Source organism: Myxine glutinosa, chromosome 4, assembly GCF_964187855.1.
Source record: "Myxine glutinosa chromosome 4, kmMyxGlut1.1, whole genome shotgun sequence".
Lineage (NCBI taxonomy): Eukaryota > Metazoa > Chordata > Myxini > Myxiniformes > Myxinidae > Myxine > Myxine glutinosa.
The window spans coordinates 38,195,280-38,222,013 of record NC_136264.1 but is presented as its reverse complement, the minus strand read 5'-3'; the positions used below and the strand labels follow the sequence as shown (position 1 = coordinate 38,222,013).

At 46.0% G+C, this 26,734-nt stretch overlaps 1 protein-coding gene across 2 annotated transcripts in view; it reads left to right on the top strand.

Annotated features, from left to right (window-relative positions):
* Nucleotides 1-26,734, top strand: part of LOC137424589 (plasma membrane calcium-transporting ATPase 2) — a 361,066-nt gene that overhangs the window by 290,846 nt on the left and 43,486 nt on the right. For both annotated transcript variants that reach the window (XM_068112185.2, XM_068112187.2), the window contains exon 17: nucleotides 5,916-6,022. In XM_068112185.2, coding sequence (XP_067968286.2) covers nucleotides 5,916-6,022 — 107 coding nt within the window. The remainder of the gene's footprint in view (nucleotides 1-5,915; nucleotides 6,023-26,734) is intronic.

Genomic DNA, 26,734 nt, shown 5'->3' with positions numbered 1-26,734 from the left:
TTTTCACTTACAAGGAATGCTTAATACCTCATCTTAATGAATGCAATACACTGTAGCGGTTACCGCTGGATGCACACAATCGCCTTGCACCGGCCAGAACACGGCCAGACACGCCTCTCCCGGGCATGCCCGGACTCACTGTTCCCGGGCACGCCCGAACCTCCCGGGCACGCCCGGTCTCGTCTTTCCCGGGCATGCCCGCTCTCGCCTTTCCAGGGCTCGCCCAGAGCGTCCGGGCATGCCCGCTATCGCCTTTCCAGGGCTCGCCCAGAGCGTCCGGGCATGCCCGCTATCGCCTTTCCAGGGCTCGCCCAGAGCGTCCGGGCATGCCCGCTATCGCCTTTCCAGTGCTCGTCCAGAGCGCCCGGGCACGCCCAGCCTCGACTTGCCAGGCCGCAGCCAAACACGCCCGGGCAGGTCCAGACTCGCCTTTCCAAGGCTCGCCCTTGATACCCGGGCATGCCCGGTATAGCTTTTGCCGGGCAAACTTCCCGACATAAATGTGTATATATATTGCTGCCCGATAAACGGGCTTTTCAGAGTACCCGAGTGTGATACATTTATTAAACCTACTCGGACGAATTTCCATCTTTGGTCGCGTCAATTCTTTCAACTCGCGTTGGAGCCCAGCTCCTTCAACACCATCTTAATTTTATTCTAACCATTATTACAAATGTCGCTGCCTGTATAACTTGCTACGGGTAAATACGAGCAGTCATTGCACAAAATTTTATTATTAATAAACGATGATTGGAATGTGTTCTGCACTAAATAAAATACACCTCAAATTTGAATTGCAAATAAGACAATAACCTTTCTTCTCTCACCTTGCTCTTCCATGAGCCTCACCTTTATGTACCGAAAGGGGACGATTAACCCGTTTTTGGTATTTGATCCTAGTATCTATCAAAAGAAACTCTTTGTTTCTCGACTAGCTCTCGACTTCCGGTCCCTCGGGCGACGAGGCTTGCTTCAAGCTCTCCACGGCATCGAAGTTTGAGTGTTTTCCCATTCGTGTCTTTGTCGGGTTTCCGCTGGTTGTTTTGTTGTGTGTGTGTGTTGTTGTGTGTTTCTGTTTAGTTTTGGTTTTGTGGTTGTTGCGGATTTGTGTGTGATTGGTCGTTTTTTATTCGCGCGTCGTGCGCGGCCTGGTCTTTCCGGGCTCCCTTCCCCCCGTCGGTGTTTTGTGAGTTTAAGTTCTTTCCTTCATAGTATTTGCTTGTTTCTTTGATTTTATTTTCTCCCCCCTGCCTCTCGCAGGCATCTTACCCTTTGTCCGGCGTTTTTAAAAACAGGACAAACGGATAGACAAAGAATTCTATATTGATTCTTTCTCTCCTCCCGGACACGTGCTTGTTCGCTCTCCTCCTCGTCTCGAATTGAGCCCCGCCCCCCTGTATCTCGTTTTTCTTCCGCCTCTGCTTCTTCTTTCTCAAATCCACGTTCTCGCTTGGAGACTTTTTCCAGATTGTTTTTCATGGTTTTCATGGTTCTGTTTGGATATTGTTGGAATATGTTTAAACCGCAGCCGTGATGCTGATGCCGCCCTCCCACCCCCACCCCCCCCCCCCCCCCCCCCCAGAATTTCCATGTGTTAAACGTTTCCCAGTGTGTACCCTGGTCAGAATAGGTACACCGTATCCCTGCGTGTCGTAAGAGACGACTAAGAGGGTTGGCGTCAGGAAGGGCATCCGGCCATAAAAACATTGCCTCAAAAAGAGAACCATGACAATTACAAGTACATATGGGCAGGGTGCAGCCCGAAGTGGAGATCGGTTTCTGAGGTTTGGGACATGGAATGTAGGGACAATGACAGGGAGATCAGGAGAAGTGGTGGAAGTATTGGTCAGAAGAAGAGTGGACATATGTTGTGTGCAAGAGACGAGATGGAAGGGAAGTGGTGTGAGAATGGTGAAGGGTAGGCAGGGACAGAAATACAAGTTTATGTGGCAAGGGTGCCTGGAGGACGTGAATGGTGCTGGTGTCCTGTTTTCTGAGGAGTTTGTAGACAGTGTGGTGAGTGTGACCAGAGTGAGTGATAGGTTGATGATGGTGAAAATGATGATTGGAAAGCTCTTTGTGAACGTCATCTCGGGATATGCTCCACAGGTTGGTCGAAGCGATGAAGAGAAGGACAAGTTCTGGTGTGCGATAGAGAAGCTGATGGAAAATGTGAAAGATGAGGAAGTTGTTGTGGTAGGAGGAGACCTAAATGGACATGTGGGAAGGAGTATGGATGGTTTTGAGGGAGTTCATGGGGGTTACGGATATGATGTGAGAAATGGAGAAGGTGACAGGATTTTGGAGTTTGCTGATGGAGCTGATTTGTTGATTTGTAATACTCAGTCCCAGAAAGAGGATAATAAGCTTGTTACATACACGTCAGGTGGGTCGACGACAACCGTTGACTACCTGATGGTGCGTAGGCGAGATAGGGGACACCTCCGGGACACAAAGGTGATCCCGGGGGAGGAGGCTGTTTCACAGCACCACTTGGTTGTCTGCGACATAAGGGTGAAAGGTGCGAGGAGAGCTCGGCTGGTGAAGTACCAACCGAGAATGAAGGTGTGGAGGTTGAAAGAGGTGACAGTAAGGGAGGCATTAAAAGAGAGGCTGATTAGGGTAGATGATGATGTGGTTGAGCTTGAAAGTGGTTGGATGTCAATGAAAGCTAGTCTGTTGGGAGCCGTTGGTTAGGTATGTGGATGGACAAAAGGACCACCGAGGCACTCGGAAACATGGTGGTGGGATGATGAAGTTGGAAAGAGGATTGACGAGAAGAGGAAGAAGTTCAAGGAGTGGCAGAAGGCGAAGGGTACAGGAGCAGAAACAGCAGAGCATGAAAGTTATAAGGCAGCCAGGAAGGCTGCAAAGAAAGAGGTAGCAAAGGCGCAGGAGGCATGTAGGAAAATGTTCGGAGAACGCTTGGATTCGGAAGAGGGTCAGAAAGCAGTATTCAGGATTGCAAAGCAGATAGCGAAAGAGAGGTGTGATGTGATGGGGGTGAGTTGCTTGAAGGATGAAGTGGGACAAATCGTTGTCGACCCAGATGGAATTAAAGGAAGATGGAAAAGATATATGGAAATGCTGTTGAATACAGAGAATGAATGGGATGGCAACATAGAGAGTAACCCAGTTTTAGGACCGGCAGAGAAGATAACTGAGAAGGAAGTTGAGGAAGCGATAAAAGCAATGAAGAGTGGAAAAGCGGGAGGGCCGACGGGAGTTGTGGGCACTTGAGTTGTGGGCACATGCACTTCCTGTTGAAGGCAGCATTAAGTTGGGGTGTGAAGAGAATGACAGAGATCTGTAATCTGGTGGTGAAAGAAGGCCGCATTCCAGTGGATTGGGAACTGAGTACCCTTGTCCCTCTATACAAGGGGAAAGGTGACCCTCTGGAGTGTGGCTCGTACCAAGCGATAAAGTTATTGGAGCATGGAATGAAGGTATTGGAAAGGGTGTTGGAGAGGAGGATAAGGAAGAAAGTGAAGATCGACGAAATGCAGTTTGGATTTATGCCAGGAAGAGGAACGACAGACGCGCTTTTCATTGTGAGGCAGTTGCAGGAGAAGTACATGGAGAAGAGGAAGAAGTTGTTTTTTTGGGTTTGTTGATGTGGAGAAAGCATTCGATAGGGTTCCACGCAAAGTATTGACATGGGCATTGAGGAAGTTAGGAGTGGAGGAATGGTTGATCAGAGTAGTGATGGCAATGTATAAAAGAGCGCGCACAGCTGTAAGGACGAAGGACGGGAACAGTGGTGAGTTTGAGGTGAAGGTGGGAGTGCATCAGGGGTCAGTACTAAGTCCATTACTATTTGTAGCTGTGATGGAGGTGCTGGCTCAGAACGTAAAGGAGGGTTTACCGTGGGAGTTGTTGTATGCAGATGATCTCGTGTTGATTGCGGAAAGTATGGATGGACTGAAGGAAAAGATGAACAAGTGGAAGGAATGTATGGAGACAAAAGGTCTGAAGGTGAATATTGGAAAGACGAAGGTGATGGCAAGTGGTAAAGCATGTGGTGAGGTGGAAAGAACTGGTAAGTGGCCGTGTGCTGTGTGCAGGAAGGGTGTCGGAGTGAACTCCATTCAATGTACAATGTGCGCTGAGTGGGTTCAACAAAAATGTAGTGGTCTGAGAGGGTCATTTACCAGTGTGGCAGCTACATTCAAATGTAAGGTGTGCACAGAGGGAGCTGCAGATGGAGGAAATGTTGAGTTGCATCTTGGAGACGGCGTGAAGCTGGAAGGTGTGAAAACATTTTGCTACCTCGGAGACATGCTGAATGGAGAAGGTGGATCAGACTCGGCAACGGTTGCTCGAATGCGATGTGCATGGAAGAAGTTTCGGGAACTGAGTGGCGTGCAGATGAGGAGGGGAGTGTCGCTGAAGCTGAAGGGAAAGGTGTATGCTGCATGTGTGAGAAGTGTTATGATTTATGGGAGCGAGACATGGGTAATGAACGTAGAGCAGCAACGAAGGCTGGAAAGGGTGGAAATGCGAATGGTTCGATGGATGTCTGGAGTATCGTTGAGAGAGAGGAAGACAAATGATGAATTGCGAAAGATGATGGGAATATTGCCTGTGATTGATGCTGTGAAGAGGAACAGGTTGAGATGGTTTGGTCATGTGTTGAGGAAGGATGAAAGTGACTGGTTGAGAAGAGTGATGGAAATTAATGTAGAAGGAAGTAGAGGACGGGGAAGACCGAGAAAGACTTGGCTAAAGATGGTGGAAGAAGAAATGCGGGCAAGGGGGTTAACAAGGAGAGATGCAGAAAATAGGGCAATATGGAGAAGATTGTCATGGGGACCGCAAGGCTAACCCCTGCTCTAGCAGGGAAAATGGCCTTAAAATGCATGTTGTTGTTGTTGTTTATCTATCAAAAGAAAAGAAAAGAACCGCCTTTAGAGGCCATCTTTCCCCGCAGAGTAGGGGTTGGCCTTTTTCGGGCATCGTGGTCCCCTTTTTGAAGCAATGTTTTACGGCCGGATGCTCTTCCTGCCACCAACCCTGTTAGTCACCTCTTGCGACACACAGGGAATTACCAGTGAACTGGTACGGAGAAGATTGTCATGGGGACCGCAAGGCTAACCCCCGCTCTAGCAGGGAAAATGGCCTTAAAATGCATGTTGTTGTTGTTTATCTATCAAAAGAAAAGAAAAGAACCGCCTTTAGAGGCCATTTTTCCCCACAGAGTAGGGGTTGGCCTTTTTCAGGCACCATGGTCCCCTTTTTGAAGCAATGTTTTACGGCCGGATGCGCTTCTTGCCACCAACCCTGTTAGTCACCTCTTGCGACACACAGGGAATTACCAGTGAACTGGTACGGAGAAGATTGTCATGGGGATTGGGGACCGCAAGGCTAACCCCCGCTCTAGCAGGGAAAATGGCCTTAAAATGCATGTTGCTGTTTATCTATCAAAAGAAAAGAAAAGAACCGCATTTAGAGGCCATTTTTCCCCGCAGAGTAGGGGTTGGCCTTTTTCGGGCACCGTGGTCCCCTTTTTGAAGCAATGTTTTACGGCCGGATGCTCTTCCTACCACCAACCCTGTTAGTCACCTCTTGCGACACACAGGGAATTACCAGTGAACTGGTACTGAACCAGTGAATTGAGTCAACCCATCTGGCGTTAATTCAGCGATTGACCGGGATTTGAACGCAGGATCCTAGGATCCCAAGCCGGCACCCTAACCGCTAAGGGCCTAAGCCAACACCAGGGTGATCCTAGTATCCATCATGAGCTGTAATTTCAGATCGGAACATTAAATAGGCCAACCCAATTTTAAACCAGCATTTAGCAGAAGGTGAGAATGTGAAGTCGATTGATGTTGGCCTAAACATTTGCCTTGTCAGTTGTTCACTGACAGCTACATGCAGATATGATGACTTCGGCTATTTATGATTTGTTACAGGAATCATTGACAGCAAAGCATGTCCGCAGCGACAGGTTGTGGCTGTCACTGGAGATGGAACCAATGATGGGCCCGCCTTGAAGAAGGCAGACGTAGGATTTGCTATGGTAAGGCCAACCTGCTGCTTTAATGTTTGTAGCATTAACATTTAATAATTAAATTAATCTCTCTACTGGATTCATTTGTCCATGTAGTTAAATTACTTCGATTTTGTTACGATGTCACCACAGACGTTGCCTTGGGTACACCTCGATCCATTGTCGCATGGGATTTGCCTGTGAATAATTCTCACCGAGTTATCAGTACCATACCTTTATTATTCGTTTGTATGCAGCACATGGCTGTGGGGTAGTATCATTGGCTGAGGTTGCGGCTGTGCATCTGACGCACTGCTTTCTGTAGGTTAAGGCAGGAATTTGGAATTTGTTCATAGTGCTGGCGATAACTTGCCTACTCTTTGTGAAGAATTCCGTGGGATCGTTAACGTCCACCAATGAATGCTGGCAGATGGGATGTCCAGTTTAACGTCCATCCTAAGGATGGCATACACACCTGTACTTTTTGAGGAGCATTTCTGTTTCAGCGTGGGATTGGCAGACAGATGGACGACATTAACATATTCTATATGTGTGCCCTTATCCCCATATTTTATTCCAATAAACCATTTTTTATGCCTCCGCCCCTGAAGGTGGCCGGAGGCATTATGTTTTTGGGTTGTCGGTCCGTCCTTCCGTCCTTCCGTCTGTCCGTCCTTCCGTCCGTCCAGGCTAAACCTCATTTTTCTAAGCAACCATATGCTCGATTGAGACGAAACTTTCATGGTAGGAGTGACACCCATGCAGAATGTTTTTTATGATATTTGTGACGTCATAGGTCGCGTTGTATGGCAGCCATCTTGGATTAAACGCAAATAATTGCTTTTTTTTTTCTCGGAAACTGCTCAATGGAAAAAATTTGAAACTTGGCACATTGACAAGTACTCTCAATAGGGAACAAAAGCATGATAATGATGTCATAGGTGAAGTGTCATACCAGCCCAAAATGTTATAATCGAATTCCTTATCCTAAAAATCTGAAATTGCCTGCACATGATGTATGAACCATTTGTATTGATATATTAAATTTATGACATCATAGGTCACATGGTTTGGCAGCCATATTGGATTTAACCTAAAATATTATAAAAACGTCTTCTCCCAAACCACCAAATCGATTGACTCGAAACTTTACTTGTATCATTGACTAGGCATGACAATTAAAAGATGATCATGAAAACATCATTGGTCACATGGTGTGGCAGCCATATTGGATTGAAGAAAAATATTAAATAATTATATCTGAAACCGCTTGCCCTATTGATGTGAAATTTTACAAATATCATCCAACATCACTGTTGCATATAGTTTGAAAATGATGGCGTCATATGTCACGTGGTTTGGCAGCCATCTTTGATAAAAAAACAAACCTTATTCGATCAACACGAAACTTCACAAACGTGATCCCCTACCCATACATATGCAGAGTGTACATTTTTTAAGGTCATATGTCACGTGGTATGGCAGCCATATTAGCTAGAAAGCTGATTTTTTTTTTTTATCCCTTCTCTGAAACTGCTTCACCGATCGATGTGAAACCTGTCATGGTGGGTGAAAATGTGATTCTTGAAAACAGCTGAGGGGATTTAAATCAAACTTGTTTATTTTTAGGACAGTGAACGAGGGCATCTACCTATTGTGGGACCATGCGGAGGCATATTGGCGACACAGTCGCATTGCTCTAGTTTTGAAAAGGAACATCGTCCTGCGTTTTTCCCTCCCGTACATTTTACCGCCACGTTCGGCTCTATTTCGGTGATATTTGGGGAATGGTAATTGCGCCATTGAATACAACAACTAGAATGACACCCGGGAGAGAGCACACCTCCTCCACGCTGAACAGTTTACGTTTTGTATTCCACTGATAGGCCGGATATGCATCCAGACATTCAGCAAAATCTAATCGGTTTGTTCTTGTCACCTGACCAACTCATCCACCAAGTTTTTTTTATAAGTCGTCCACAAAGTTTTGAAATATCTTGCTTTATATATACAGTCACGTGAAAAAGTAAGTACACCCCATGTAAAGTTTTGACTTTTTCAACAAATTTCAACATACAGCTATTTGATCTTCATTTAAACAGTATCTATAGATAAAGGTGATCTAATTGGTTTATAGATTTATAGATTTATAGATATAGATAAAGGTTTATAGATAAAGGTGATCTAATTGAACAAAAAAAAAAATGTAAAATTGACTTTGCAATAATTTATTCAACAAAAAATTGTTGCACAGCATGCACAATTGCATGCACAGCTCGTTTCAAATCCCCCCACAACATCTCGATGGGATTTAGATCCGGGCTTTGACTTGGCCATTCCAGAACCCTCCATTTCTTTCTTTTCAGCCATTCCTTGGTGGATTTACTGGTATGTTTAGGGTCATTGTGCTGTTGCAAGGTTCACCTTCGGTTGAGCCTCAACTTTCTGACAGATGGCCTCACATTATCCTCAAGCACCCTCTGGTACAATGAAGAATTCAGAGTGGATTCTATGATGGTGAGCTGCCCAGGCCCTGATGCAGCAAAGCTGCCCCAAACCATAATATTTCCACCACCATGCTTTACAGTTGGTATCAGGTTCTTGTGGTCAAATGCTGTCTTTGGTTTTCGCCAAACATGTCTTCTGGTACTGTGGCCAAATAGCTCTACCTTTGACTCATCTGTGCAGAGCACATTGTTCCAGAAGTGCTGGTCTTTGCCTAGGTGTTCATTGGCAAACTTTAGTCTTGCCCTGATGTTCTTTCTGGACAGTAAAGGTTTCCTCCTGGCACACCTCCAATAATATAAAAAATAATAACCACCTTTAGAGGCCATTTTTCCCCGCAAAGCGGGGGTTGACCTTTTTCGGGAACCGTGGTTGTTGTTGTTTTTCGGTCCCCTTTTTGAAGCAATGTTTTACAGCCGGATGCCCTTCCTAGCGCCAACCCTTTTTGCCGCCTTTAACAACAAACAGGGAATTACCAGTGAACTGGTACTCAATTAGCCGACCTCGGAAGGATGACAGGCTGAGTCAACCCCCCTGGCGTTAATTCAGCAATCGACCGGGATTCGAACCCAGGATCCTAGGATCCTAAGCCGGCACCCTAGCCGCTAGCCCAACACCAGGGATATTTTTTAAATAGCTAGGCTGGCACACCTCCAATGTGTATCAAATTTGTGCAGCCTCTTTCTAATGGTAGACTCGTGCACTTTGACATCAACAGTGGCAAGAGCTACCTGTCGGTCCCGTGATGACATTCTGGGGTTCGTAGAGACTTCTTTCAGCATCTTGCGGTCTGCTCTCGGGCTGAACTTGCTGGGGCGGCCTGGCCTGAACAAGTTGGCAGTTGTTTGGAATCTTCTCCACTTGTAGATTATCTTCCGGACAGTCGAATGATTGATTTCAAATTGTTTGGAGATATTTTTAAATCCCTTCCCAGACTCGTAGGCATCTATAACCTTCTTTCTGAAGGCCTCAGAGAGCTCTTTTGATCTAGGCATGGTGATGCCGCACACTTCAACAACAAAGAGCAAACCAAACTAAATGTCTGAGGTTCAAATAAGACAGGTTCCTCCATGATCCTCTCCAACGATGTTCTAATCATTTGCACCTGAGCTGGTGCACCTGATTCTAATTTTAGGTATTTGAAGTAGTGATAAATATAGGGGTCTACTTACTTTTTCCACATGCGAAATTTGCATTTATATTTATTTAAATTATACAATGGACTACAAAATGTAAATGTTTCATGATATTTGTTAAATTATATCACCTTTATCTATCAATATTGTTGAAATGAAGATCAAATAGCTGTATGTTGAAATATGTTGAAAAAGTCAAAACTTTACATGGGGTGTACTTACTTTTTCACGTGACTGTTTATTATCACTTATGAATTTCTCGGATTCTCATCTTCACCAAAATATAGTCGATTCGTCCTCGTCACATACCCAACCTGTCCACCAAATTTCGACCGAATCCATGCATAACTTTTTGGGAAAGCGAGCTCACAGACAGACAACCAGACAGACAGACGAAAAGGGATGAAAACCTCTATCGCCTTCTTGAACAGGAGAAATGGGGAGTCCAACATGATCTCGTGGGAAGAAAGTATTTGTATCTTGCGATGTAATTCCTATATTCATGATGCTTAAAAATTTAGAGAAATATTGATTGTATTTTTTTTATTTAAAAATAATGATTTTTAAATATTGATTAAAAAAAAATCCCCCAAAAACAAATTGCAGTGCAAAATGAGCCCGTTTCCATCATCCGAAGGTTAAACCATTTCCTGGTTCCTGGTTCCCATGATATCCACAAGGGATTTCTGCACATTCGTTGCCCTCTGAGCCTTGGTTTTTTTTTTGTGGTCGTTCACTCGTCAGCCATCTTAAAAAATAATCTGAGTTGTTTCTTAAAAAAAAAAAAAAATGTCAACACCGGAATTTTAAAACTCTTGAAATTATATCAGATCGTTTGAAATTGTGCTGAAAATGCCTGAAATTTGCTCCAGTGTATGGCTGGTGTCGCTGGCAAACATGCGAGTGAATTAATGGCTCTTGAACCTCAGAGGCAAGGCCTCAGATTTGCATAGCTGCATCCAACTTCTTTGTAAATCAAACATCTTCGTAAATACCTATTGAATTGTTGTACTGACTTAAGAGCAAACATATTTGCATTTGTATTTAATTTCCATCATTACCTCCGCCACGAAGGTGGATGGAAGTTATCTTTTCACCCCTGTCTGTTTGTGAACAAGATATCTCAAAAAGTTGTGGATGGATTTGGACGCAACTTGGTGGACAGGTTGGGTGTATCATGTGTGACAAGGACAAATCGATTCGATTTTGGTGAAGATCTGAATATGGATTCGGATACGATAATTATTTAATTTGTAAGTGATTCTTCACCATTGAGAGATCAGATAAAAAGCGATAAATAACATGATATTTAAAACAGTTATAGACGAGTTATGAATAAACTTGGTGGATGAGTTGGTTTGGTGACAAGAACAAGCCGCTTGGATTTTGGTTCAGGTCCGAATTTTGGTTCAGGTTCAGGTCCGACCTATCAGTGGGATACAAAACAAACTGTTCAGCCTGGCGAAGGTATGCTCTCCACCGAGTGCCGTTCTAGTTGCAGTTGTGATCCTGTCCATGACTGTCTGAGGCACCGTGAGAGCAACTTTATTATTATTTTTGTCTTATTTTCTTGATGGAGTCGGAGTGAACTCCATTCAATGTACAATGTGCGCTGAGTGGGTTCATCAAAAATGTAGTGGTCTGAGAGGGTCATTAACCAGTGTGGCAGCTACATTCAAATGTAAGGTGTGCACAGAGGGAGCTGCAGATGGAGGAAATGTTGAGTTGGATCTTGGAGACGGCGTGAAGCTGGAAGGTGTGAAAACATTTTGCTACCTCGGAGACATGCTGAATGGAGAAGGTGGATCAGACTCGGCAACGGTTGCTAGAGTGAGATGTGCATGGAAGAAGTTTCGGATGGAAGTCATGTGTTGTGTTCGGTCATGTGTTGAGGAAGGATGAAAGTGACTGGTTGAGAAGAGTGATGGAAATGAATGTAGAAGGAAGTAGAGGACGGGGAAGACCGAGAAAGACTTGGCTAAAGATGGTGGAAGAAGAAATGCGGGCAAGGGGGTTAACAAGGAGAGATGCAGAAAATAGGGCAAAATGGAGAAGATTGTCATGGGGACCGCAAGGCTAACCCCCGCTCTAGTAGGGAAAATGGCCTTTAAAATGCATGTTGTGTTTGTTGTTGTGTTTCTTGATGGCTTATTTTCTGCAATTTTTGCTTCTTCGATCCCTATTGGCATGTTTGTTTTGACGTTTCATTTGCACTCACAAACATCGGTTTATCCTACTATGTTAACTATAATGGATGGGAGTGCTAAAAGCAGACGTTAGGTTGGTGGTAGGGATGTATAAGCGAACAAGGGAAGAGTTTGGTTGATCCTGGGATGTCGGAGGAGTTCAATGTGAACATCGGTTTGAGGTAGGGAAGCGCTCTCAGCCCACTCATGTTTATCATGGTGATGGAGCTGGTAAGCTGGAAGGTAAACATGAAAGGTATTCTGGGGAGTATATTGTATGTGGATGGTCTGGCTGTTGTGATGGAGAGTGGGCAGGAGATGCAGGAAGTACTGGGGAGTGAAGGAGGCATTTGAGAAACATGGGTTGCAAATGAGCCTCGAGAAGACGGAGCTGATGTGGGTTCGGCAGCAGTGAAAAAAAAAAGAATATCAGGTTAGAGGGGAAAGAGATCAGAAAAGGAAATAGGTTTATAGAGTATCTGGGGCAACAGTGATTGGGGATGATAAGTCAGAGGCAGAGGTGCAGAGGAAGATTCAGGTGGGTATGAATGCGTGGATGGCAGACAGACACATTTCAAGGAGATGGAAAGGAAAGGTTCTGATGTCTTGTGTAAAGCCGGCCTACTTTTATGTTCTGGAGACAGTGGCACTGATAGAGAGGCAACAGAGGCTGTACGTTTGAGAGAACAACTGGGTAAGGAGGATTGCGGGAGTGGGGAGGGTGGATAGAAGGAGAATGGATGAACTGCGGGAGTAGATTGGTGTGCAGATGAGCTTGGTGGGGAGGAGGGTTAAATGCCGGCTGAGATGGGCTGGACATTTGGTGCGGATAGGGGAAGAGAGAATGGCAAAGAGAGGGGGATAGATTGAGGGAACAAGGTAGGAGGAAAAGAGGTAAACCGTGGTTGAGCTGGGAGGATTGTGTGAAGAGGAATACAAGTAAGCTGGGAATGGTTGTAGGGTGGAGAGAGTTGGCCGAGTACAGAGGGGATGGTGCCGTCGGACCTCACCCCTTATAAAGGGAAGAGGAGGAGAACAACATTGGTGTGTGTATGTGCGTGAGTGTATGTGCGTGAGTGTTTGTGCGTGAGTATGTGGGCGTGTGTGTGCACATGTGTCAGGAATGTAGGACTCATGTCTGGACTCGGGCCCGAGCCCACTTTTTGGCTGAAATTCTGGCTGAAATCCTCAATATTTAGTGTACAGTAAAACTTTTAGGTTACTGCAAGATTCCACGGTATGTATTATACCCATTGAGCAGACTAGGGCATGCCCGTACTATATCTATATCTAAAATTATATCCCCCCCTCTATTTACATGAAATGGTTTGGTCCATGAAATGTTTTGGTCCATTCGCAACGCCAAAGCGAACGGCGAACGCTTTACATGAAATGGTTTGGTCCATGAAATGTTTTGGTTCATTCGCAACGCCAAAGCGAACGGCGAACGGCTTGCGAGTACAGTGACAATCCCCCCGGGGTTTTAATTAGTTTTAAAACGGAGCTTGGCAACCGCTGGCGTTCTTTAGCCGGCAGCTTCGCCCGCCCGAACGCCGTTACAGTACCTTCGACCGCGAGTTGCTCGGACTTCACTTGGCGGTCAGGCACTTCCTTCCGCCATCTGCTCGTGCGAGTACAGTGACAATCCCCCCCCCCCCTCTATTTACATGAAATGGTTTTTATTAGTTTTAAAACATAGTTTAACGCCAACATAGCGCCAACATAGTTTGCAAACGTGAAATAAATGAATACGCTCTCAAATGTGCCATCCGAGGCAGAGTGTGTCCGCCACGTTCGGCATTGCCCGTACGTTGCCCGTACGTGGGTGCCCGTTCCTTGCCAAAAAAAAAAAAAAACGCTACCCGTACGCTCTACCCCGCCCGTACGCCCGTAAACAAAAAAAACAACGCTCTTCGCTTCCGCCCTTCGCTCTGACTGAATTGGGAGAAATAATGCGCATAAGAAATCGAATTACGTACCGTAATGGCGGTCAGCTCGTAACGCGCTCAGCTCCGCTCGTCTCACATCGGCCACGCCTACGCAACAAAGCGTTCTGTGATTGGCTGCCGGAAGTGAAGTCGTCACTGTCCGGAAGTTCGCAAATCGCAGTTACGATGAATCGTTTTAATTTAATCGCAGTTTGAATTCGTTTTAAAACATAGTTTAACGGCAACATAGTTTTCCAACGTGAAATAAATGAATACGCTGTCAAATGTGCCGTCCGAGGCAGAGTCTGATCGCCACGTTCGGCACACGTGATAGCTCGCTGCTCTCTGATTGGTTGAAGCGTTTTTTGGACATAGCTCGGTAAGTACTTGTCCGATTAATTACAAACCTTGAAAAGGCACATCCTCGGGTCCCCAGCAATATACCTGGCAAGTTTAAAGTATATCGGACCCGTGGTTGTCGAGAAACAGCGGTCACAGACACACAGACACACAGACACACAGACACACAGACACACAGAGATTGCTGGAATTATAGATAGACTAGGGCATTGCCCGTACGTGGGTGCCCGTTCCTTGCCAAAAAAAAAAAAAAACGCTACCCGTACGCTCTACCCCGCCCGTACGCCCGTAAACAAAAAAAACAACGCTCTTCGCTTCCGCCCTTCGCTCTGACTGAATTGGGAGAAATAATGCGCATAAGAAATCGAATTACGTACCGTAATGGCGGTCAGCTCGTAACGCGCTCAGCTCCGCTCGTCTCACATCGGCCACGCCTACGCAACAAAGCGTTCTGTGATTGGCTGCCGGAAGTGAAGTCGTCACTGTCCGGAAGTTCGCAAATCGCAGTTACGATGAATCGTTTTAATTTAATCGCAGTTTGAATTCGTTTTAAAACATAGTTTAACGGCAACATAGTTTTCCAACGTGAAATAAATGAATACGCTGTCAAATGTGCCGTCCGAGGCAGAGTCTGATCGCCACGTTCGGCACACGTGATAGCTCGCTGCTCTCTGATTGGTTGAAGCGTTTTTTGGACATAGCTCGGTAAGTACTTGTCCGATTAATTTAAAACCTTGAAAAGGCACATCCTCGGGTCCCCAGCAATATACCTGGCAAGTTTAAAGTATATCGGACCTGTGGTTGTCGAGAAACAGCGGTCACAGACACACAGACACACAGACACACAGACACACAGAGATTGCTGGAATTATAGATAGATGATTTTAGAGGATTAACAGACAGAATTAAGCAATCCTGATTTTCAGAGATGAAGCGAACATCTTAACTTTGTGTAATGGTGCGCGCGATCCAAAATACATTCTATTCTTTCAAAGAGCACTTTTAACAATTCGCTGAATCACTATAAATATAAGCACTAAATGGCTTAACTTTAAACACCATCAATGCTTTAGTTTTAAGTGCTTCACAAAAATAAGGTACAGTTTTCCATTTAGTAATAAGAATGAGGTTTTGGAGTGTCAAAATATACTGGGAACGAGTCATCTATTTATACACTGCCTCCGGCAATCTTTCTTAAACTGTTGAAAATAAACATGATTAATAAACGCAGTGACATACTTTACATCGGTGCACTTGTAAACACGAAAAAGACGAATATTTTGACATTAATATCAACAAGTAAGGTGTTTTTTTGGTGGGGTTTTTTGTATACAAGATTGAGGCTCGTGTAAGAGCTAACATTAATCAAAAAATACAAACTGACACATAAAACATAAAATAAAGGGAGCGGGAGACAAGATGGGGCGCGAGAGAGGGAAGCACACAAGTACAACATTTGAGAGCAGGGACATCGAGAGATCTGTGGGAGGGAGAGGGCTTGGGGGGGGAGGATGCATGGGAAGGGTGGTGTGTGTGTTGGGGGGGGGGGGGGTGGGAGTGGTAAAAAAAAACATGGATACTGCTGGACTTCCATGAAAGAAGTCGGAGTTTCAACAAAGTGGATCTGGGGTGAATTAACAAGGGTATAGTCCAGTAATAATGTGACTTGACCTCACACTAATTGCAACAGAAGCAAACTCTACTGATTTGTGTATCCTCAATATGTCCTGAATGAGGAAAAAAAAGTGTTAAGGAATTGCATGGGTGGAAAGTTTTGAAAAATGCATCAATATGATCCTACCAAAAAACCGATTTTTAGCCCTTCTGCTAGATTTGACTATGCTGTATTTTTTTCCTCGAAGCAAAAAAAACACATAGAGAGCATCAGTGATGAGAATTTATTGTGATCACATCATCACATAACTGATCAACTGTTGATCAAATGATTGAACCAATTAAATATGTGTACAGAATACATATAACACTACACAATGTCATCATCGTCGTCACAGGGCATCTGTATTGAGTTAGTGCAGCTGGATCCCCTGCAGTTTCCACATGCCGGAGTGCACTCGATATTGTTCTTTTTGCATGTGCATCGCAGGGTGCTGCAGTCAGCCTGGCAGTTGCACTTGATGACCCGCAGAAGCTTTTCAGGAGCAGGGGGTAGGGTTGTCTGAACTGGCACAAACCCCTCGACACACTTCTGCCATCCCCACTCTGTAGGACGAGGTCCATCTGTAAGACAAGACAGGGAATTTGGTTTTGTCACAGCAGCAATGATACAGAAGGTAGTGAAAATAATACACAAGATACACAGAACATCACAGTAATTGAACTTAATATATTAACTGAAATTAATATACTAAAATACAAGAATAAACATAGCAGCAATCAGGGCACACAGTAAAATGTAAATGTACCAGATGTAGATCCCTTCCATTCTTGTACTTGCAAGTAGACACGCAGGGTGTGAAACTTTGCTGCTCCTGATGTTGGTGGTAAGACCTGTGGCTGAACGTAAGTAGAGCTAGATGCCACCTTCTCACAGAACAGATGATATCGGAGGGAGTCCAGGGTGTCAGTTGATGTTCCATTGTAGAGAATCACCATCGCTTTCTCTCCTGCTTCTGCCACATCATCTGTAGAGGCTGAATGTGCATAGAACACCTCGGCTTGCTCTCGGAATATGTCGCTTTCTTTGAATTTCTTGAGGGAAGCTCCCTTCCCGATCCCGTGGAGGCGAGATGTAGTGTCACATCCAAGAACTGCATGTAAGAACAAGATGTGCTTACATATGTCTGGGCCAAGTAGTTGTTTTGTAGCCTTGATGTTCCAAATGCGAGGCTTCTTTGTTGTCTTCCTTGACTCAGAACAAAAGAACAGGTCATGGGAGTCCAGGCTTGCATGGTAGCAGAGAAGGACTAAGAGGTCTGTATCATCCCCCATTCACACAGTATTGTTGGTGGTAGCACACTGCACAGCTTTCTGCACAATCAGCAGGTCAGCATCTCCTGAGGCATGGTATGTCTCACAGTTTGCCTTCTGCAGTTCTTCACTTAACATGGAAAGAAATTGCTGCTTGTTCTGCCTGTTGGCCAGGAACTGTTCCTTCTGCATTGTGACAATCATGTCGGCTGTAAATGTCACAGTGGCACCAATCTTCCCTTTTGACCGTCTGTGGTGTGTCATGTCCTTTGTGTTGTTACTTTCATACCCATCAAACACCACTACAGCCTTGCCATACTTCTTCGTTACATACTCCGTATACTGGTGGCATATGTCTTTATAAGTAGATCCATGGGACCATGGGATGCGTTGAAGAAGTGCTCCACCATCCAAGACATACTGGCAGCCATCAACTACATTATCTGCTGGAACATGAGGCCCGATAAGACCCCAGATGGCGTCGGCGAGGGCTGGCTTCTTTGCTTCTCGAAGCAGTAGAGAGGAATCAAATAGGGCTGGGGGATAGCTACATAGCTCATATTTGAGGGCTGACTCGAGTTCATCACTGTTCTGTGCCACTATGACCAGTCTCTGGAAGAGAAGCTGTGGATCAACTTGAATTTGATCTCCATCGATCCTTACAGAAGACTTCATGCCGAGAGTGACAGCTCGATCCTTCCTCTTGAAGGTGAACTCAGCAGGTGTTAGTCCATCCATGGACTTCAGTATCGCAGTGCCAACGGACTGTGCTGTATCAACGTTGACGGTGGAAAGGGCATTCTCCCCAGTGGCAATATTCCGGAAACTAGGGTCATTGCTGAATGGATTGTGCTCCTGTAGATAACTGAGAACTGTCAGTGTGTCCTTCCAGTCATGGGATTGCCTTGCTTTGGTCATGTCTTTGTTCTGCTCTCCAGTGTTGTAGTTGACCCCCGTGAGTCCCTCCATTGCCTGGTTTACTTCTGCACAGGCGGGCATCGATAGCAGCCACAACAGACGCTGTTGCTCCGTCATCCCTCGCCCTCGTGTGAGCCCACCACTGGTTTTTAAACTTCTCATCAGAACCTGCTCAATGACCAGGTCAGGTGAGAGACCTGCCCATAGGCGATCGCTTCGCCGAATCACGTGGAACCCTTCCTCGAAACGTTGTTGGACTTCTGGGTGTTCAGTCTTGAGGTTGTGCATCTGCTGAAGGTACACCCTGGCAGATTTGGTGTAAAGATTGTGTCCTGATGCTGCCAGATAGGGTAGCATGTCCTGGATAGCCTGCAGATGTAAGGCCCAGTTTCCAGTGCGTTCTGCACTGATGTATTTTCGTAGGATGTCCAGCATGTCCATGTACTGAACCCAGAGAGCTGAAGTTCTAGAGGACTTCTTGGTGGACTCGATGTGCTTTTGAAGGCGGTCTTTGATTCTCACTAGAACTTCAGACTGACAAACTTCTTCAGCAGATATAGCCCCATTTATCAGCTTCTCATAGATCTTATAAGCTCCCTCCAGGTCCGCATCTCTACTTCCATCTGTTATCTGATGATACGGTGGCCTTGCAGCTGCAGCTACTTCGGCTGACTCTGACTCTCCATCCTTACTGTTGTCTGGAGTTCCAGATTGCTGTGGTAGATGGAAATCGAACACGTTTGATAGCATCAGTGCATTGAGGGCTACATCAACAATTGAGTGTGCACGAACTGCTCGCGCAACAGCTTTGCCACACATCATGTGGATTACTGCATTTGGGGCATAGATCAACTCCAGCAGTTCTTGTAGCCCAGATGAGGCCATCAAGTGTCCGATGCAACCGAGGAAGCTCATTTCTGCATGGAAGCCACCCAAACGCAAGACTATTAGTCTCAGATCACTTTCCATTGGCTCAGAGTTGATAATCATGAGAGCCTTCCACCAGAGTGGCTGATCAAACGTGATTATTGGGGTGACATTGTGGCATCATGCATGCTCACTAACAAATGTCAGGGTCGAGAATATGCATGTGCTATCACTGGGATTCAGATCGATCATCGGCAGAAGCATAACAGTTGCTTTGCCAGGGTGGTCACCATAATGCACGAACTGCATCATTCCTGACCATGCAGGTCTGGGAGACCCAAAGAGGACGGATGCTTTCCACAGGACATCAAGATTTTCACAGCTGTTCTGGACCTGAAGGTTGACAAGCTTCTGGTAGGTCAGTGCCGTCAAATTGTGCCTTTCGTCTTTGTGGTACCGTACTTGTACCCTTCCAACCATTGCCACATCCAAGGAAGTAGCCTTGATCGTGGGGATTGGCTGCCTTGATCTAATTCCAGGGGTTATGGCTGCAATCATTCCTATACCATGGAATGTACCAAGGCCATCAAGCGTGCGGATGTTATGGTCGACATTGTCAGCTACATATTGGACAAACTCTGTCGATAGGTCAGGAATGTTTGTTCCATGGAATTTGGCTGCATTTCGTTCAAACTGGTGCACCTCCTGGTATGCGCAACAAAACCCAAGGTGATGAAGAGTATCAATGAGGAACCGCGATGCAAAGTGGTGATATAGTTGCACGCCCACCCCAAACTGAAGTGGTGCTAACATGACTCTTGGTCTAGTTGCCTGCATCATTGCTTGTCGAATTGCCGCCACTTTGGCTTGAGTTTTGGTCCCGGCAAATAGTTCTTCCAGGAGCACGCGAAGAGTATCTGGAAGAAATCTGACGCCAGCCTCTTGCGATTCTATGTCATCAAGAGCTGGGTAAGACTCATAGGATAACCCGATGTCTTTGATATCTTGTTTGATGAGCTTTGCAGCTGCCTGCACAAGCTTGATCTTCTCTTGATCTTCTGTGTTTGTTTGTTTCTGCTGTGTCTCATAGTAGTCTTGCAGCACCACCCTGGCTGTTGCCCTGATGGTAACCACGTTTGGTTTCCCATTGATCTCGGTGTATATTATCTTCTCACCGAAGTGTTTTTGCAGACTCCTCTTCATATGGGTGTAACCGTATGGTTCATGTTCACTGTGTGCAAGCTTCTGCTGCATGAGGTCAATTAGATCATTTATGGTGATCTGCTCGTCATCATTTTCTTCTATATACTTCACAACCTCCAAGAATGCTGCTGTCCTCTCATCAACGACAGGCCGACCAGCCTTCCTGCTCTTGGAGTCTTCTGTGTTTGTCTGATACGCTACTGTTATCTGCTTGTATGTGTGAAAATTCACACTGCAAGTCTGGTGGTAGACTGCATCTGCTGCATGTAGGTCATGCACATGCAGAATCCGTGCCTTCACAGTCTCTGACCAGTCATCACCTCGTGCACGACATGTTGCCAAAAGCGTGTCCTTGAATTCAATTGTCCTGACTTGGAAAACACTGACTTCACTTGGCTTCTTTCTCTTTTTTCCAAACTGAGCTGGTGTGCCACAAAACAGGCAATCAGTACTGTAAGAGAACCTCCCTGTAGTCGATCTTAGTGTAGGACTCTCACTGCTTGTACTTGTTTCTGACTCTTGTTGCCTGGTGTCCTTGGCTATCTGTTGTGGATTAATGTATGTCCAGCGACAGTCTTTGTGTATCTTATCACCAGGTGCAGCATGAATATTGTCTCCCCCTTTTTTACTGGCCTGGTTGATAGATGAACTTCCCTTCTCTCCAAGTGTTGATACTGACGACCTTCCTCCGTCCACAGACTGCTTGCAAATGACACACTGTTCATATGCCTCCATTTCCTGAAAGTGGAAAAAAAATATGCACGTTGAAAAATATGCACGCACGGTTGAAAACGTGCATGTTTGGAACTGGATCCTAGTCAGGGATGTGCAGAGGATGTTAGAGGGTTCATAACTCAGAAAAGAGCACTGTAGTTGTGGCGTGCGTGGCGTGTTTAAACTAGTTAGCAGAATATGTACAATGTAACATAATGTAATAAATAGCTAGCTAACTATTATAGCTGGAGGAAATTATGGAAAACCCACCTGATGAGGTTAGTATAGCGTACACCGCGATCGATGACACCGGCACAAATGCATGCTCAGGATTGTCCACTCAGTGGACGGCTTGCTGTCGCCTTCGAATGTCCAATCAGCGGACGGCTTGCTGTCACCTTCGACTGTCCAATCAGCGGACAGCTTGCTGTCGCCTTCGACTGTCCAATCAGCGGATGCTATTATTATATAGATGTTTTTTTGCTTCAAGGAAAAAAATACAGCATAGTCAAATCTAGCAGAAAGGGCTAAAAATCAGTTTTTTGGTCGGATCATATTTATGCATTTTTCAAAACTTTCCACCCATGCAATTCCTGAACACTTTTTTTTCCTCATTCAGGACATATTGAGGATACACAAATCAGTTGAGTTTGCTTCTGTTGCAATTAGTGTGAGGTTGACCCTTTTTTTTTGCGTAAAATGCCTGCACTAGTAGGAAAGATCAAGGTTTTGGATGGGGGAAGACAAGAGATGGTGGTGAACAGCTGTTTTAAAGACCTGGAGGGAGGAGTGGGATTGAATAGAGTGAGGGAGTTTGCTCCAGAGGTGGGAGTAAAGAGGAATGAAAGAGTGAAGGTGAATAGAGAGTCTTGATTTTGGCAGTTTAACCTTAAGAGGGTTGCAGGCAGATCTTGTGCGACCTGTAGGAATATTTGGGGGACAGAGCACAGACAGAGCTGGGGGAGCTAGGCCGGAGAGGAGTCTGTAGAACAAAGAAAGACCACCAACCTGCCTGCGGCGAGTGAGTGAAAGGCCCTCGGAGTTAGCTTCATCGCGGGAGATTCCAATGATTCTAAAAGCTTTGGTTTCAACAGCGTGAAGCCGAGCTAGGTGTGAGGCAGGAGCAGCAGCCCAAAGGGGAGAGCAGTATTCCATTGAGCTGCGGATGAAAGCCTTGTATGTGGTGAGAAGCTCAGGTGTGCCAAGGAAGGACTTCGCTCGACGGATGATGCCCAGTGGCGTCGTCGCCCAGGCAGTGGCGTCGTCGCGTCCCCGGCACGAGGGTCGATTCTGAGGAAATCTTGTTTCATTGTGCACGCCTTCGTTTTACTTCCAAATTAGAATCTGTTTCATTAATTGTTGTTTCCACACTGCGTCGAGAAGCGTAAGTATACCGCGACAAGAAAAAGGTATGTTATGAATTTATGCGAGGTATATTATGATAGGTATCGTCGAGTGAAGGGGTCGTGTTCGGGCCGTGGTCTTGCCTAGATGTAGGCCGCACCTCATTTTGTCCAATAAAGTGGTATTCGGGTGGTATTTGGGACGACGTCCTGCGACATGTATTTGGGACCGCAGGGACGGAAAGTGCAGGTTCGGGGTGCCAGTCACTCCCCAGCCGGCCCGCTCTGAAGGCTCGGATCGGGACACCGGGATTCATTCCGGTCGCCCAGTCGGCCCGGAGGTGGGGGTGCGGGGCTTGTCACGGAACGTCAAAACAAACGGCCTACCGGGGCCGCCCAAAAGTCGGGCGTGAGGGGCGCGTCCACTAATGGAACGCCTCTCGCTTCCCAAATCGAGGGCCACGTGGTCAGGATAACCTCGTCCCTTCTGGTTGCCGTGCCGTCCCACCGTGAGCGCTGGTCAGGGTGTATGTACTTCAAGCTAAGCTTAAGTGTTAAGTGTTAAGTTCCTCCTTGCCCTCGCAAGGGAAAGGTTAGGGTCAAGCTCTCCCAAATTTCCAAACACTAGAAATCGGACGTCTCAAATTAATTAATTAATTTGTAAATACATCTCAGTCGCCCGCGACCTCTCCAGCGCGGGCGTCGAACCAGTTCATTTCCGGTGCGACCGGGCCGAGTATCGGCCCGGCCGTGGCCGAAGCCGTTGATTCCGCCGTAGTACGCTAACGCGTAGGCTCGCGCGTCCCTGGTCCGCCGGGGCTCCGCGGGTGTCCTACCGTGCCTGACGCCGTTACCCTCTCAACTTTCGGGAGTAGGCGCCGGTGCCCGGCGACGGATTTCGCTGTCTAAACATGGTAGCGCTAGGCCAGTGGGACCGCCGGGACCCACGTGCACTCACAAGTTGTTATGCGCGTGGGCGGCAGTATCAGACCGGGGCGCCCAAACGCTCCCCGGCTAAAGTTCATCCTGAAAGCGCCCACATTGTGCGGACAAACTCCACCAATTGGCCGATCACACTGTGCCTATTGGCCGGCCTCGAAGACCGAAATTGTGGCGGTTACCGATCCTTCGGGTTCGGAACTATGTCACCCTGAAAATTCGGACTGGCTTCGGGTTCGGACTGGCTTTGGATGCCAGCTTGGAAATGTGGTTTTCCCAGAAAAGATCATGGCAAATAGTGAGACCTAAAAGCTTGAGTGACAGAACTTCTTGGAGAGGATTGTTTAGAAAGTAGATGGGAGGGTTTTACAGACGATCTTTTCGGAGAGACATAGTGAGAGTGTGAGATTTGTCAGGATTGAAAGACATGTTCCACTTGTTTGACCAGTCTGTGATTTTGTCCAGGTCTGCAGAGAGTGAGGAGGCTGCAGACTGCCGATCTGACGGATGAGGTATAGAGCGGCAGAGAGTTGAGTCATCAGCAAAGAGATAGAAAGGATTTTCCAGAGAGTCGGAGAGATCATTGATGAAGACCAGAAAAAGCACAGGGCCCAGAACACTGCCTTGGGAAACTCCAGCCTGAACAGGAAGGGGAGATAAGAGAAATCCATTCAGGGCCACATGTTGACTACGACCAGAGAGGAAGTCCGCAAGCCATGCATGGAGATTTCTTTGGATACCATAGGAGGAGAGTTTGGAGAGCAGAGCGGGGTGCCAGACCGTACCGAAGGCACGTGATATGTCAAGGGAGACGGCTCTGATTTCCTGTATGGGATAAAGAACCTCCATCCATTGTTGAGACAGCAGAAGCAGCATGTCCAGAGTAGAATGCCCTGGTCTGAATCCAAATTGATGATCCGAGATCAAGCCATTGGAGAAGAGGAAGGATTTGATGCCAGAAGCGATGATTGATTCCATGACCTTGTTGATTATTGGGAGCAAGCTGATTGGTCTGTAGTTGCAAGGATCTCTTTTGCACCTTTTTTGTGTAAAGCGGTAATGTTGGCTGATTACCAAGCTGATGGCAGATGACCTTGAGCAAAAGAGAGGGTGAAGAGAATATAGAGAGGGTGAGATAGAGTGGCAGAGCAGGATTTTAGGACCCATGGGCTGATGCCGTCTGGTCCAGTTGCAAAATCAGAGTCGAGGTTTGACAAAAACTTATCCACCTTATCAGGAGAGAAGGACACAGATTCCTGGGGCAGCTTGGTTCGACTGGGAAAGGTGGGTACAGAGAGAGATGGGTTCGGGACACAAGATTTTGAGGCAAACACAGAGTTGAGGCATTCGGCTTTTTCACATGCGATGTCAGCTGTGTAGCCGTTTGAGGTAAGGGAGGGGAAGGAAGGGGAACAAACACCAGAAACAGATTTGACCAGATGCCACCAGGATTTGGAAGGGGGAGACAGGTTTGACAGTTCATTCTTGAGAGTGAAGAGATATTGTTTCCTGGCTCTCCTGAGGGTAGACACACACTTGTTCCGAGCTTTGTGAAAGGAACTGATCTTTCCTTCAGTTGGATTTGCCTTCCAGGAGGCGAAGGCAAGTTGCTTCATGGCAACTGCCTCACCACAAGCTTCGGTTTACCATGGACGGGAGGAAGGGTATGACAACTGAAGACAAGATGGGATAAATCTATGCATGAGAGAGAGCAGTTTACTTTGGAAGAATTCCCAGGATGAGTTTATGTCAGAGGCAGTCGTGATGGGAGACCATTCCAGATTATTGATGGGTGCTTGAAGACCATGCCAGTCAGCCTGAGTGAAATGTCAGACTCGTCGGCGCTGAGGAGGCTCTCTGAGAATGGTCAGAGAGATATCCACTTTAACAAGGAAATGATCAGAAGAACCGATTGGAGCAGAAGAAGAGCAGCAGACATTTGCAGGGATGTTAGTCATAACCAAGTCTCGAAGAGAAGATACTCCATTGACTGAGATCCGGGTCGGGAAATTGACAGATTGTGTCAGTCCCAGTGAGTCGCAGAAGTCCTTTGCTGAAGTGCCATGGCTGGTGTGAGACGAACCCACACCCAGCCAGCTGGCATGATGACGGTTGAAGTCGCCACACATGAGGAAGAGAGAGTTAGGATGAGTGGATAGCAGTTGGTCATGTTGTCAGACAGTGAGATGTAAATGCAGTCATCTCTGTTTGGAGGACGGTACAGAACACTTATGAATAAAAGGTGCGAGTGGAGAGGAAGCAGTAGCCAGAGGTACTCCTGAGGGTGGGGTGGAGAGAGGGCAGTGCAAGGAGAGTGAGGAAGAAAGTTTTTGATAAAGATAGTAACCCCACCACCAGGACGAGGTTCAGGTATATCACACTGGAAATTTGTGTTTTGTTAATTTGTGTTTTGAAAAAACAATTAAATATTCGCAGCCCACAAGATGCAGTAAACCTAGATCACAGTCAGATCACAGTCAAAGCTCAGCTAACACCAGAACAAAGACAGGCAATTGTAACTTTAAGAAAGGAAGGCCAATCATTGAGACAAATTGCAAAACAATATTACAAGCGTCAGGCTTGTGCCATTAAACGACATAATGAAACTGGTAAAAATGCGGATAAAAAAACTTTCTGGTCGAACAAGAATCACAATAGAATCGCAGGACAAGTAATCCGAGTCACCAGTCTGCGCAACAGATGTCTAACAGCACCGGAAATTAGAGCCCAGCTAAATAGTGCCAGCATTGTAACTGTTTCAAGGCCTTCTTTTCTCAAAGTTACAATTGCCTGTCTTTTTGGTCGTTAGCTGAGCTTTGGCACCCATTTTCATCCAATCTGAAACACAAAAACACTCATTAGATTGTATGGCTGGCCTTTCTGTAAACATTTTTTGCAACACCTGGCAATAATAGACATTGCACATGATGAAGAAACTAAACACAAACATTCATTCCACACAGAGCAGAGTATTTGTAAACAGTTTTTGCTCCTGAGATGAAACGTTAATAACATTAACTTTGCGTTTCAGTTTGGATTTAGCATTGCACTTTTTGACCTATTTCCAAAAATTGTTTTAAACCTACGTTTCGTACAAGAAAGATGCATTGAAGCACAATATTGTCGCGTCTACCCTGTAGTGAAGACCCCAGGGTGACGGATGGCCAAAACAAGCTTTAACTCCAAGGCGTATACCCCAAAATATGGCGGTGTTATCCCTTTGGCACGTGTGGGGGAGGGATACCGAGGTCCTTACCTGCATGGACGGACGCGATGGGGGTTTATCCGAACACACAAACAAATAAACGTACAAGTTTAATGGGTTTAATGAAAATAATGCAGGCAATAATACTGAATGCATGGTAAACTGAAATTCCTAAATGAGGGACCCTCCATACGGACTCATATACAGACACAGGGAGAAATTTAATAAAAGAGAATGGTGTGGCGAGGCGGCTGATACTCAGCCTGCTCCAACGAGGACAAGCGCAGATGGTCTCCAAGTCTCTGCGGGGGAGCGCACAAGATGCTTCCCACGTTTTGCATCCCACTGAAAAGCCGGATCTGGATTTGGACCTGAACCAAAATCGAAAATGCTCGTTTTTGTCACTTAACTAACTCATCCACCAAGGTTTGTCATCAGTTGCCTCCAACTTTTTGAAATATCATGCTGTATATCCTTTTAACCCTATCACTCAATAGTGAAGAATCATTT